This window comes from Syngnathus acus, chromosome 8 (assembly GCF_901709675.1).
Source record: "Syngnathus acus chromosome 8, fSynAcu1.2, whole genome shotgun sequence".
NCBI lineage: Eukaryota > Metazoa > Chordata > Actinopteri > Syngnathiformes > Syngnathidae > Syngnathus > Syngnathus acus.
In genome coordinates, this window is record NC_051093.1 from 3703134 (window position 1) to 3718094 (window position 14961).

The window sequence follows — 14961 nt, forward strand, 5'->3', positions numbered from 1 at the left end:
ATTATACCCGTTTACATACATAAAATTGTGTCAACAGCATTTATAAACAACTATACTTCAATGATGTATAACAAACATAATTTACATGTTCATGTAATTTTCAAGAACATTTGTTTTTTGTTCAAATGTTATGTACAATAAATTTTAATTGAAACACAGTTAGTTTCTTTTTCATTTAAAGGAAATAATGTTTAAACTGTGCATGATGTTACACTGTCTTACAATTGTATTACAATAATATTAAATATATTAATTTCAAGAATAAAACCTTGGTCTTGTTTCATTTTTGGATACTGACGCCTACTATGGTGCTGTATATTAATGAGTCTTGACAGGGTCACTAAACTAAAACTACAGTGCCTATTTTTTTTTGGGTGTAAAAAGTTTACTGACCACTGAATAAATAAAATAAAGTTGAAGGTTTTAAGAATCTCCTGATGCCAAAGAAAAAATGAGACATTCACTTCAGTTGCACATATTTGCAGCTAAAATGTGTGTTTTGTTGGTGATTTGCACATTTGTTGACAACTTTTAAGTTAACTGGCTTGCAAACAACAAAAGCTTTCAAAAAATGGTATAACAAAAGCTGCACACAAGTGACGGTGGCAGGAAAAGGTCAACAAATTGAAATGCAATGCTAATCCGCAACAGAAAGTCTGATTGAAAGTACAAGCAAACCAATATTGTACGTGATATCCCGATGTTGCCAAACAGGCAACGGATAGTTACTAGCCAGTGGCGGCTAGGCGCAAGTGCGACTTGTGTCCAGTCTGGACGTGGCCGAGTGAAAGAAAAAGTGAAAGTCAAACTTATTTCAGTGGCAGAAAACAAAAGGGGTCATTGTGAATGGGCTTGGCTTGATGTGACCCTGACCAGAACCGGACGTGCCGGTGTGAAATCCAAGTGAAGGATAAGCAGCTGATAATAAAGCAACAAAAGGGCATCATCCCTCACGTCACTTCAAATGCCCCCCCCCCCCCCCCCCCCATCTGTCTCATCTTCACTTCACAAATTATGAGCCCCGCAGAAATCTCCTCAGCCACGACAAATATGCGTTCAGGGACAACCATGTAGAACCTACAGACTTGGAGAGCCCAAACGCTTCTGTGGACTCTCCCAGTCAATCCGCAGGACAAGAGCCAATGCAACGTGTTCAAGATGCCCCCCTGCTGGGCGGGCCGCCAGCCTGTCAATACACCGTTTTGATGCCGGATGGAAAATGAGAGCACCCCTCCCCGCCCCGCCACCAGCCACACAGAGAGGGGCTGGAACAGAGAAAGAGAGGACTGGAAAGGGAAGAATCCTCGACAGATGGACTCGCCGGTGATTAAAGATGGCGGTGGCGGTCTTTGCTGCGGACCAAGGAAGAGGCAGCCCGAGTCGTAGTCCAGCGGCGGAGAACCGGGAAGCCCACAGGAAGCGAGAGCGGCAGGTAGGACGTCTGGTTCTTTGGCGCCGCTCGCGGTCGGTCCATTGTCTGTCTTTAGCGTTGGCGCCAAGCCGGTTCTGCCGTGTCTGGATCGTCATCAAAAGCAAAGCACATCATTTGATGTGACCGACGAATGTGCATCCCGTCGAAAGGCGGCTGGAGACCAACAAGGCTTGATTTCATTGTGCTCTTCCATCCAACCAACCAAAGTGTGACGATCCGCACATCGGACATCTTGCTTTTGTGTCGCCGATCTTATTTCATCAATTTATCCGAGTGGATCTTGTTCTTTAGCAGTTCCTCAATAAATCTGGAATTTGCTTGAACCCGCTGTTTAATCCACTTTGAGGTTTGCTAGTCATGAAACATTCAGCCAGGACAAAGAACATCAGCAGGATATCCAGAGGCATATTTTTGTAGTGCTTTGGAGGACGGACATCTTTGTGATCCAAGCGTTCCTCCAAACATCTTAATGGGCTTTTGTTCATCCATAGCGGAGATAAGCCTATTTCATACGAGGCCTAAACACAAGCATCCAAATCCACATTGACACGTGGAACAAAAGGCCTATGAGAAGCCCCGACGGGAGCAAAACACTCAAGTGGTCCGGCGCTAAGAATGTGACGCTATAGCTAAATATTTGAAAGAGATTCTTAACGCATCTGCAATTCTCCCTCTGGACAAACAAAAACATCAGTTTCACTCAGCTTTGCAGCTGTCATCGCTTTTAGTCAAATGTGTTGATGTATAATACGAGTTGTGGGTTTCAAAGACTTTCTTCTTTCTCAGGTACAAATGGATGGTAAAGACCAACTCCAGCCACGTTCAAACTTTGCTGGAACTTCCCCGAGGTGGATTTTACATCAACATGAGATATGTCGTAACTTAGCTATGGGATCGTCAGTATTTGGACGTACGGCTGGAGGATCCAGAGGGGAGGCCTTCAACCATGAGGTAAAAGATTTTATTTATTTTTTTGAATTTCCGCTTCAAGTCAGAAAAGTCACGCTTACTGGTTGTGACAGATAATCAAAAATGTTAAACCTGTTCAAAATTTACGACTGCAAGTCATCCTGAGGCTCGAATCGCATCGGAGTTACCAAATATGCTAACGCTAAATTAGCCTAGCTTTTTCTGTTTCTTCTTCTAGCAATTACTGACTTGGCATTATGTGTGCGGTGAACTATGTTGGTCATCTTAACGCTTAGCGATTATTTTTTATGTGTGGAGTCTATCACAAACAAACAAAAAAAATCTTTGTGATCATCGTCAAACTGTTGCCAACACACTAAAGGAAAGAAAAGGAATTCTGGCACTTTGTATTGCTATCGAGCGTTTTGATCCATATTCGCCAACAATTTGGCCGTATGTGTTATGCCCTTCCAGCATTTATCTCGGGTGCAGTAGAACGGCGCGAGAGCGCTCACGAGCTGCCAGCTCCGAGAGCGGATCTGAGAAGGCCTCTTTGGCAATAATTGCCTCGTTTCGTCTCACTTTGTACTTTAAAGTCACAATGATGACATAATTCAAAGTGCCGAATGGGCTTTGTGCAGCACAACACAGGAAATGATTGTGCCGTGTTAAAAGGAAAGTTAAGTGTGCCTTCCTTGCTTGTGAAGTTAATGATGAGTAAATGCTATAAAGACCACCCTACGTAATCATCTTCAGATAGTTTACCATGATAAATTAAACATGCTGTTAATTAACTGTGTTTAAACTTCTGTTGTGAGCTTGTGAAACTAAAAAAACTGGGTTTTTTTATTGGCTTGGTTGATGATACATTACTGAATAAATAAACGCACACGCATACACACAGACACACACACACACACACACACACACACACACACACACACACACACACACACACACACACACACACACACAAAGCTGGGGCTTGTATCCAAATATTTGTCACTGTCTCAATAGTCATGTACAACGTCGTTTGTCGGCAGTAGCAGCAACGCGCTCATTGGCCGCTAGGGGCGCCGCGCACCATCTTGCAGCAGACACATTAGAAAAGAAGGGAGACAGCCAAGCTGACAGCCGCCGACTGTCCTCTTTGTTACGCTTAAAAAACTCTCGCCATCCTCAAGTATGACACCGTGCAACGCGACTGCTGGTTCCGGTCCAGATGCCCGCTGCGTTCTGCGGGGCCGAGAAGGTGAAGTATTTGTCACTTTGCTTTGAGAGCTCGCGCTGACAGCGGAGGAGAGATTGCGGTCGTCAGTGGAGAGGGGCGAGGGAGCGAGAGGGAGGGTGAGAAGAGATCAAATGCGTGCGCTACCGTCGCTTTGCTGCTCGTTGTATATCCGCTCGGAAACGGGCACGGAAATGTCCCGCGTGCGCACCCCCCACACCCCTCGACGCCCGCGGAAGTGTCGGCGGTGGACTCGCCTCACGCGCGGACTACTTTATGTGCGCGCGGACGGCGGAGGCGGGCATGTCAGCGGGTGAACAGTGGCACAAAGTTGTGCACTTGTCGGTGTGCCGCCCGGAGGCCTGCTGGCTTACTGTGTGCGTATAGCATGTGTGTATTATGTGTGTGTAATATGTGTGTACACGGAGTTAGTTTCACGCGCCCCTCCCCCACTTTGGCCGCCACTCTCATGTTCAGTTTTGACATGAATGTGACAAGGCTCCCTCGACCAACGTTGGAGAATAAATATTAAGCGCGCGACATTTTGTTCCACCGACCTGCCAAAAGACGCACCTGCGATAGCAGGTCAGCGAATCTGAATATCAATGCGCGAGCTGAAACAGCAACCGGTACCAATAGCGACGCCGTTATACCAGATCCAAATTTAATCTTATGCCCTTAGCCGCATATGCATCTCAGAGTAGTTTTGATATTAAATGGAAAAACTCAAATTCACACTAGGGCATCCATCCATTCATTCATTTTTTTATATAGTCCATGCCGTTGCAGATTCTACAAGATTCAAACAGATTTAGGTTATAATACTGAATGAAATAAACCGCCCAAAACAAACAGCATCCATGCAACGTCAAAAGCCAGCAATGTTACCTTTCACTATGATTATTTTATACCCAAACAAACAACATTAAATAACCATAGCCTACTGGATGATAATGAATGCACAAATGCCTCTGTCCAACTTTTGTTAAGTCCAGCATGACAGCGGTTTACAATTCCTAACAAAGCCTTGCCTCTGCACAGCTGCTTTTTAATTCGCTCGATAAAATCATGTTTGGTGTGCACGCGAGGCGTGGGTGTGCCCCGAAGCAGCCTGCGATGGCATCCGATATTTCTTGCGGAGCATTCAAAGCAGCTCGAGCTGGAGCGTGTCAACAGCTAACATCACAAACATGTAACATTTTAGAGACTCTTATCGATGCAAATCAAAACCACACCTTAAAAACGAGACACATGCGCTCCTTGGCGTCTTTGATACACACTTGTCCTTGAACGACCCTTAAAATGGTGACACTGAAGCTTCAGCGAGCAATAAGGACAAGCAATTGTAGCGTGATGCAAGAATGAATTCAAAAAGCTAATGTGAGCTAATAGCACGCTTTAATTAATGCTCCAAATCTCAAGTGAATCTTTTATCATGATACACTTATCAGAGCAAAATTTGACACATTATTAACTCGTGACATCCTTTACGAAGCTGCTTTATGAAATATTCACCTCCTTTGGATTTTTTGCTGAATCTGCATTAATTTTAGTGTTCGGCTTGGAATTGGCCACTTGAGTCCTCCATGAAAACGCTGAGTGTGCAGAATAATCTAAACGGAATGCACGCTTATGGCCGAGTGTTCTTATGGAATTTTATTTCCCTTCCTATGCAGGAGTTGCTTTGCTGCGGCGTAAGTAGGCTTCCGGATCTCGCAATCGTGTTGTCGGGGCTCCACGGCCACGTTCCACTTGGATGCCGGGACTATGAACGTGAGCAACCACGGGGGCTTCCTGGTGGACCCGAGCGGCAGCTTCAATGAGGACGCGCCCAGACCTCCAGTCCCCGGGGAAGAGGGCGAGCTGGTGCTCACCGAGTGCCACAACAAAAGCCTCAAATGCGAGGCGTCCGTGGCCACGCCCAGGCGGCCGGACCAGGACTTGGGCTACGAACCGGAAGGCAGCGCTTCCCCCACGCCGCCTTTCCTGAGATGGGCCGAGTCGCTTCACTCGCTGCTGGACGACCAGGACGGCATCCATCTGTTCAGGACGTTTCTCAAGCAGGAAGCGTGCGCCGACCTGCTGGACTTTTGGTTCGCCTGCAGCGGTTTCCGCAAACTGGAAGCCGGCGAGGGCAACGACGAGAAGCGGCTAAAACTAGCCAAAGCCATTTATAAGAAGTACATCCTGGACAACAAGGGCATCGTTTCCAGGCAAATCAAAACGGCGACTAAGTCCTTCATCAAAGACTCCGTGATGAAGCTCCATATCGATCCGGCCATGTTCGACCAGGCCCAGACGGAGATCCAGACCACGATGGAGGAAAACACCTACCCTTTATTTCTTAAATCGGATATATACTTGGAACACGCTCAGGTAGGGGGCGAGAGTCCCAAGCCTTACGCCGATCAAAGCCCACTTTCGTCCGACACAAAGAATCTGCCTGGATATTTGCCCACGTTAACCGAGCACGAGGAGTGGAGATGCGAGTCGGAAGAACCTGCCGATTGTGACCTCGTGCCCAGACTCACTCAGAGGCTTCTCACAGAGACGCCATCGCATCGAAGATTCCAGGAAGAGTACAGGTAACACCTCACAGCTTCATTCTCACCCTCTAAGCTTTCCTCTGCCAACTACTGAATTGGAAAGCAACCCCCCCACCCTCAGAGCTGCCCGAAATGTGAGATGAAATGTGTGTAGCGGGAGATAAGAGGCAGACGATGCATGAAGAATTCCAAGTACTTATGGTGGGCTGACGAGGAGGCTGGAGGGGAGCTTCCCACTTTCAAAGTCAGAGCTTCTCGTGCTGCCATTTTAGCTAGAAATATAGCCAGCCAGCTTTAGTTTGCTTTCTTCTCAATAATATCAATATTGACAAGATACCACAACCAAAGCCTTAAAAGATTGAGAGTTTACGGGGAACGACTCACACAGGAAAGTTAAAAGCTAGCAAAGCAAGCGTACTGAGACACATTCCATCCGCAGACTTGTAACTAAAGGCGAGTGCCGGTCATCAATATTGATCATGTTTGAAATCTCAGGCAAGAAGGAAAAATAGGTCTGCACATAGGCTCACTGCTGCAGCGCTTTCAGGCGTGTGCATTCACGCTCGTGTGATGTATAAATAATGGCGGCAGGTAGAAAGAAAGGTATGATCACTAATTCAAGAATCAATTATCTTGGCTTTGTACAAAAAGACTCCTCGCGCCTTTGTCTATTGACGTTTAGGCCTTTCTACAAACCTCACCTTTTCCCTCTCGGAATTCCCTCATGTCCCCTTATTTCGAGCGCTGCACTCTGCTTGTTGCATACATTTCCATTATTAAGGGCTAAAAGAATTAGCCAGCTGCAAAGGTTTTTCTCACTGAGCCTCTTTTTTTTTTTTTTTTCCCCTTCTGGAAGCGTGTGCATTCTAAACACGAAGGGAGCCCAGTCGAATGCTTTCGGGACTTCCAATGTGAATAAAAAAGACGATGCCGAACATCTATAATTCATGCGCGCGAAGCGTTGTCAGAAGTATTCTCGGCAACGTCAAAAGCAGAATGTGAGTGATGTCAAGTGAATGTCTGGAGATGTTCGACGCGCAAAAAATGGCTTGTTAAAATTTGCCGTACTATGTAGACAACACCGCAGCTGGATGGTGGCTAGCAATAGCGCAAATGAAATTTTCTTTGATTGGTGAAAAGAACAAACAGGAGTGGTGTTGGTAACGTACCCTGCGGAACACCCCTTGATTATTTAGGTCCAAAAATTAACATTCATCAATAGTCTAACTATCTAGATCAAGATGCTATTTCAATCTCAGAAGGTATATAGATCCTGCCTTATGTCGAGATGTACCAACGAAGATGCAAAAGTGGCAGTTCTGACTTGACCAGAGAATTCGCACAGAGCTATGCACCTTTTTTAATCTACATGCACAGAATTTGGCTCTAAATTACTTGCAGAATTAACATGGTACCTCGGACAGAACCTTGAGGTACACCCTTGTTAATTTGTTCCAGACATGCACCTGGTCGGGAGCCCGCCGACCGCTACTACGCCAACGCCGGACATGCGTTAGCTCCGGCCACCAGCGCTAACGACAGTGAGCAACAGAGTATGTCCAGCGACGCCGACACGCTTTCTCTCACTGACAGCAGCGTGTAAGTATTTTTTATTATTGATATTTTTTAGCATTGTTCTTCAAGTGTTGTTTACACTTCCGAAAATGTTTTTTGTTTATTCCAGAGATGGCATCCCACCCTACAGATACCACAAACCTCATCGGCGGGAGATGCATGAAAGCGTTCGAGCAAACGGGCGCGTGCCGCTGCCTCTCATTCCCGTGAGTTATTCGCGGGTTACTCAAATGCCCCCCCCCCCCCCCCTTCCGCAACCACCAACTCATTTCCCTCTCGGTTTCTTTCAACTGTCTGTCTCTACCGTATTTGTCTCTCTTCACGTGTACCCCGGGAGATGGTGCATATTTAACGTGTGTGTGTGTGCTGTGGGGGAGTGTAAGAATAGTGGCAAGGCTGTCTCAACCTTGCTTTCTTTTCGGAAGCTGCGCCCAAGCAGACGAGAAGGCTCCCCCGTGACAGCCGGATGCCTCCCCCGTGCAGCTGAGGCTGCCTCTCGCCAGTCCTAATTAGGCCGACCAATCGGGTGGCGGCGTGAATTGACTGCATTTTACAGCGCTAATCCTCTCTCGTGTCCTGTTAATAAAGTCACCATAAATTAACCGTATGGGGAATCACTAAATCGCACATTTTGATAAAATATTGGCATTATGATCTTAATCATGAAAAGTAAGTATCAAACGTGTTCTGTGTTTGTATAATCAGTGTCAGTTAGCCACATTAGCTTACTAGCATTTGCTACCAGCTGGACGCGGCACATAAGCATACTCTTAAAGGCGTTTCAAGCAAGCAAAGAAATAAAAAGGAGCTTACTAAAATTACATACGTCACAAGATTTTGAAGAAAAATAATTGAATAATGCTTTGGATAATTTTAAAGGCCGTGGGAATCACTGCAAGATTAAAAATTCCTAGGATATGTCGTCATGGAGTACAAAAATGTACTAAGGTTGTGATGCCCCCCTTTCCAGCGCACCAATAGGATTCCAAAGGACATTCACGTGGCGCCGGAGCGCTTCGCCGCCAACCTGATCCTACGCCTGGAAGGCGTCCTGAGAGAGAGGGAGACGGAGGAGCGACTGAGGAAATTACGACTGGTATGTCTCTTCATACCGAATTCCGCACGTGAACGCTATTCACACAATGGGAAGCCTTGTGCGCTGTGCATTCTTTCAACTGACAACATTTCATCGGAGCTTGCCCGTGCTGTACCCGAGGCACCAGTCAAGGTGCGTTTAAAGTCTACAAAGGAGACTTCAGTGAAATTAATGAGGCCGGCTATTAAGAGGAGGCTAAAATAAAAAAAACAACTGTGCGACATGAATCGGTTGGCGAGTTCTGTGGGCGATCTGGCTTTCAGATGGCGCACCTGCGCTTGTAAGCCGGCAAAGGCGTGGCGGACGATTGATGTCGCTCGAGTGCCAGTGAAATGGTCCTCAGAACTCAGAGCCAAGTGTTTGGTTTGCTTTGGATCAGAATGAACAGAACACCCCAATGAGCATGCATGCTGGTGATGAAATGCTGCCATCTTGTGGTGAAAATGGAGTGAACCAATCGAGGCTTATGGTGACAATACTCATTTTTCCCCACCAAAGGAAGAGGAAGGCGATGAAGGCTTCCCCGCTGGTATTCACCCGCAGAAATACGTCGACTACTATGGCCCCTTCCTGAGAGACGCCCACGAGGAGAACCCGGAGAGTATCCTGGATGAGCACGTCCAACGGGTCATGAAAACTCCCGGCTGCCAATCGCCGCGAACGGGCCGCCACTCTCCCAAGTCCCGCTCGCCGGACGCTTTTAAAGGGGCGGCGGGGACTGCGCCCCCTTGGGGCGTTCAGGCTAAACATCCATCCAGGCATGCTCTCAAGGGAGAGTCGGGTCACCACTGCAAGCATCACGTGCACCAGGCGGAAGCACCTTGGAGTGTGGGATCCACAAACATGGAGCATGCAGGCTACGGGTATGTTTGTTAAGCGATGCGTCATCTTGGCCACTCCTCACTAAGGATGGCGCTGTTGTGCAGGAGCAAAAGTGGCGCACAGTGCAGACGAGCATTCAAGCGTGAGGAGGAAGCAGCGGCCCCAGTGGAAGACCTGGAGAAAAAGCAGAAGATCCTGATGTGGCTCATGGAAGGACAGAAGGAGATGATCCGACACAAGAGGAGCACGTACGGGTCGGTCATACTTTTGTCCAGAACATTCCTGCAAAGTTTCTCTGTGTTTTGCTACGCTACATTTCACTTTAGCTTAGCAGAGCCACAAGAATTTAATTCAAGTCTTCATCTTCTGTTGTAGTAGCACTGCCGGATCCAAGAAGGTCCCGGGTCTTCCCAGCTGCCCTTGGGACAACGTGCAGCCGTCGCATCCTTTCATTCAGGATCCCACCATGCCGCCCAACCCGGCCCCGAGCCCCCTCATCCAACTAGAAGAGGTCCGTCGCCGCTTGGCGGAGGAGAAGATGATCAAGTCTGGAACGCTGCAGCCCAAGCAGAGGTGAGCGAAACGCATCGTTTTACAGTCTTGCCCCGCCTTGTCCAGGTTCACTGCGAGAACGTAACTCAAACCCCTTTGAGTAAAACCCCCATGCAGGTCTAACAAAGATGGCGGTTGTTGGCTCCTTCAGGTATGTGATGGAGGTGATCCAGCGGGGTCGCACTGCACTCAGGCCTGCACAGTTCCCGCCGCTCAGCGTTGTGCCCGCCGTGTCGGACTGCGAGCTCTCCGAGCCCGAGTATGTCCGCCCGTATTCCCAATTTCCCCTCCATCACCCTCGCCATGAACATTTAATTCCAAGCCCGTTCTTCTGTTTCCCATTATGAGATGGTGCTCAGCTACAAGCATCCTTCATCTTCTATTTAGGTTTTCTTTCTCACTCCCATCTGTGTGTTTTTAATGCTTTTTTAATTTGAAATTTAATTTAATTTAAAAAGTAATTTAAATTTTAATTTATCCATCCATCCATCCATCTTCTTCTGCTTATCCGGGGTCGGGTCGCGGGGGCAGCAGCTTCAGGAGGGACTCCCAGACTTCCCTCTCCCCAGCCACTTCATCTAGCTCATTCCGGGGGATCCCAAGGCGTTCCCAGGCCAGCCGAGAGACATAGTCTCTCCAGCGCGTCCTGGGTCGTCCCCGGGATCTCCTACCGGTGGGACATGCCCGGAACACCTCCCCAGGGAGGCGTCCAGGAGGCATCCTGAAGAGATGCCCGAGCCACCTCATCTGGCTCCTCTCAACGTGGAGGAGCAGCGACTCTACTCCGAGTCTCTCCCGGATGACCGAACTTCTCACCCTATCTCTAAGGGAGAGCCCGGACATCCTGCGGAGAAAACTCATTTCGGCCGCTTGTATCCGGGATCTCGTTCTTTCGGTCACGACCCATAGCTCGTGACCATAGGTGAGGGTAGGAGCGTAAATCGACCGGTAAATTGAGAGCTTTGCCTTTTGGCTCAGCTCTCTCTTTACCACGACGGACCGGTACAGAGTCCGCATTACTGCCGACGCTGCACCGATCTCGCGCTCCATCCTCCCCTCACTCGTGAACAAGACCCCAAGATACTTAAACTCCTCCACTTGGGGCAGGATCTCATCCCCGATCCGGAGAGGGCATTCCACCCTTTTCCGATCGAGGACCATGGACTCGGATTTGGAGGTGCTGACCCTCATCCCGACCGCTTCACACTCGGCTGCGAACCGTTCCAGTGAGAGCTGGAGATCACGGCCTGAAGAAGCCAACAGCACCACGTCGTCTGCAAAAAGCAGAGACGCGATGCTGAGGTCCCCAAACCGGACACCCTCAACGCCTCGGCTGCGCCTAGAAATTCTGTCCATAAAAATTATGAACAGAATCGGTGACAAAGGGCAGCCTTGGCGGAGTCCAACCCTCACTGGGAACGAATCCGACTTACTGCCGGAAATGCGGACCAAACTCTGGCATCGGTGATACAGGGACCGAACCGCCCTTATCAGTTGGCTCGGTACCCCGTACTCCCGAAGCACCCCCCACAGAACCTCCCGAGGGACACGGTCGAACGCCTTCTCCAAGTCCACAAAACACATGTGGACTGGTTGGGCGAACTCCCATGCACCCTCGAGGATCCTGCTGAGGGTGAAGAGCTGGTCCACTGTTCCACGGCCAGGACGAAAGCTACACTGTTCCTCCTGAATCCGAGGTTCGACCTCCCGACGGACCCTCCTCTCCAGCACCCCTGAATAGACCTTACCAGGGAGGCTGAGGACTGTAATTCCCCTGTAATTGGAACACACCCTCCGGTCCCCCTTCTTAAAGAGGGGAACCACCACCCCAGTCTGCCAATCCAGAGGCACTGTCCCCGATGTCCACGCGATGCTGTAGAGACGTGTCAGCCATGACAGCCCCACAACATCCAGAGCCCTTAAGAAATCCGGGCGGATCTCATCCACCCCCGTGGCCTTGCCACCGAGGAGTTTTTTAACTACCTCAGTGACTTCGACCCCAGAGATTGGAGAGTCCGCCTCAGAGTCCCCAGGTCCTGCTTCCACAATGGAAGGCGTGTCGGTGGAATTGAGGAGGTCTTCGAAGTATTCTCCCCACCGACACACGACGTCCCGAGTCGAGGTCAGCAGCACGCCATCTCCACTGTAAACAGTGTTGACGTTGCACTGCTTCCCCCTCCTGAGACGCCGGATGGTGGACCAGAATTTCCTCGAAGCCGTCCGGAAGTCATTCTCCATGGCCTCGCCAAACTCCTCCCACGTACGGGTTTTTGCCTCAGCAACCGCCGAAGCCGCGTTCCGCTTGGCCATCCGGTACCTGTCAGCTGCCTCGGGAGTCCCGCAGGCCAAAACGGCCCGACAGGACTCCTTCTTCAGCTTGACGGCATCCCTTACCGCCGGTGTCCACCAGCGGGTTCGGGGATTGCCGCCACGACAGGCACCCATGACCTTACGGCCACAGCTCCGGTCGGCCGCCTCAACAATGGAGGCGCGGAACAAGGTCAATCCCCCGGGACATGGGAAAAGCTCTGCCGGAGGTGGGAGTTGAAGCTCTTCCTGACAGGGGATTCCGCCAGACGTTCCCAGCAGACCCTCACAGAGCTTTTGGGTCTGCCAGGTCGGACCGGCATCTTCCCCCACCATCGGAGCCAACCCACCACCAGGTGGTGATCAGTTGACAGCTCCGCCCCTCTCTTCCCCCGAGTGTCCAAAACATGCGGCCGCAAATCCGATGACACGACTACAAAGTCGATCATCGAACTGCGGCCTAGGGTGTCCTGGTGCCAAGTGCACACATGGACACCCTTATGTTTGAACATGGTGTTCATTATAGAAAATCCGTGTCGAGCACAGAAGTCCAACAATAGAACACCGCTCGGGTTCAGATCGGGGGGGCCGTTCCTCCCAATCACGCCCTTCCAGGTCTCACTGTCATTGCCCACGTGAGCATTGAAGTCACCCAGTAGAACGATGGAGTCCCCAGAAGGAGCGCTCTCCAGCACTTCCTCCAGGGACTCCAAGAAGGGTGGGTACTCTGAGCTGCCGTTTGGTGCATAGACACAAACAACAGTCAGGACCCGTCCCCCCCACCCGAAGGCGGAGGGAGGCTACGCTCTCGTTCACCGGGGTGAACCCCAATGTGCAGGCGCCCAGCCGGGGGGCAATAAGTATACCCACACCTGCTCGACGCCTCTCACCGTGGGCAACTCCAGAGTGGAAGAGAGTCCAGCCCCTCTCGAGAGGGCTTGTACCGGAACCCAAACTGTGCGTGGAGGCAAGTCCGACTATATCTAGTCGGAACTTTTCTGCCTCGCACACCAGCTCGGGCTCCTTTCCAGCCAGAGAGGTGACATTCCATGTCCCAAGAGCCAGCTTCTGCAGCCGGGGATCAGACCGCCAAGGTCCCTGCCTTTGGCCGCCGCCCAGCTCGCACTGCACCCGACCCCTTTGGCCCCTCCCACAGGTGGTGAGCCCATGGGAAGGAATTTTAATTTAACTTAAAATTTAATTTAATTTAATTTAAAATTTAAATCAAATTGCACATGTCATGTGTATCTGCAGGCATAAAGCGACAAAAAAGCAAGTTTCCAACAGCATGACGGTGGCGTACTACTTCTGCGGGGAGCCCATACCGTACAGGACGTCCGTCAAGGGCCGGCTGGTGACACTCGGCCAGTTTAAAGAGCTGCTGACCAAGAAAGGAAACTACAGGTCAGACTTTACTCAGCTGCATAAGGGTGGCAATGGAAGGAGACGATTGTAACAAGAATGTTGTGTGGCGAACGTTTCCTCATCATGTGACTGATTGAAAAACCTGGTTGTTGGCAGGTATTATTTCAAGAAGGTGAGCGACGAGTTTGACTGCGGGGTGGTGTTCGAGGAGGTGCGCGAGGACGACGCCACGCTCCCTATCTTTGAGGAGAAGATTATTGGCAAAGTTGAAAAGATCGACTAAGGTGCGAAGGTGAACAGGAAGTGAGTGGAAAGCGAAACAAGGAAGTGCTTAATGGATGCTCACGATGTAGCTTTGTAAAGTTTACTTACGGAAAAGCGCTGCAGATTTTTTTTTTTTACAGTGTTATAATCACTCGATCTTTCTAAAGTAACCACACTCTTTGTGATTCTTTTTATATGTATTGATACCAGGCGTGTACAGTTTGTGGTAACAAATAACATTTTATATCTATTTAACTATTTAAAATTTGCTATCCTATCCAAGACCCCCCCTCCCCGATGGAGACGATCACAATCCTTTTTAAAAGGATTATATTTATGACTTGTTATTTTTGAATGCCACTTAAAGAGTAATTTATTATTTTGGGACATTTTAGTCAGGCAGCACTTTGGGCACCTCGGTTTTAATTGCGTGTTTTAAGGCGGCTTCTTCTAGCAAGGCCACCATCGGGATACCTTATTACCCCAAATTGATAAACCACCATGACAATGTAAAATTATTTTTGTTATTATTATTATTGGGCCACTGCATTCATTTCAGCCAAGTGTTAGTAAAATGGCCTCTAACACTGAGGGTGCTGTCAAAACAAATCCTAATTGTACATTTGAACATCTATGCAAGCTTTCAAGTTATTGTGGTGGATTATTATTATTATTATTAAGAAAAAAAAATAAGAAAAAATGTTCGAGGTTCTGTTCATCTTTACGTACCACAGCATTTTCTCTTTTTGGTGAAAAATCTGATTCCAGCATCAAAGTCAGTGCCTCTCATTTTGGTGCCTGGAAGGATTGTCGCCTTTAAATGTAAATGAAAGCAGATTAAGTAAGAGCTGTTACTATTTTGGCC

General features: G+C 48.9%; 1 protein-coding gene across 5 annotated transcripts; it reads left to right on the plus strand.

The window, feature by feature from the left end:
• Window positions 1–1168: 1168 nt before the first annotated feature.
• axin1 (axin 1) lies at window positions 1169–14769 on the plus strand. 5 transcript variants are annotated; one of them, XM_037257582.1, is made up of 12 exons: window positions 1169–1432; window positions 2219–2383; window positions 5246–6154; window positions 7574–7714; window positions 7800–7896; window positions 8661–8786; window positions 9285–9649; window positions 9713–9862; window positions 9984–10181; window positions 10312–10419; window positions 13722–13871; window positions 13989–14769. In XM_037257582.1, exons 3-12 carry the CDS (start codon window positions 5337–5339, stop codon window positions 14113–14115), a joined length of 2280 nt encoding a protein of 759 aa, XP_037113477.1. In that variant the 5' UTR covers window positions 1169–1432; window positions 2219–2383; window positions 5246–5336; the 3' UTR covers window positions 14116–14769. The 5 variants fall into 5 exon arrangements, with proteins under 5 accessions (XP_037113477.1, XP_037113476.1, XP_037113480.1 ...); XM_037257581.1 differs by lacking the exons at window positions 1169–1432; window positions 2219–2383 and adding an exon at window positions 3421–3593; XM_037257585.1 differs by lacking the exons at window positions 1169–1432; window positions 2219–2383 and adding an exon at window positions 3421–3593 and having other exon boundaries at window positions 9713–9856.
• The last annotated feature ends 192 nt before the right edge of the window (window positions 14770–14961 follow it).

Coding starts and splice junctions, on each gene's coding strand:
- axin1 (XM_037257582.1), top strand. CDS start 5,337: ATGAACGTGAGCAACCACGGGGGCTTCCTGGTGGACCCGAGCGGCAGC. Junction 10,182..10,311: donor ACGCTGCAGCCCAAGCAGAG/GTGAGCGAAACG, acceptor TGGCTCCTTCAG/GTATGTGATGGAGGTGATCC. Junction 10,420..13,721: donor TGCGAGCTCTCCGAGCCCGA/GTATGTCCGCCC, acceptor GTGTATCTGCAG/GCATAAAGCGACAAAAAAGC.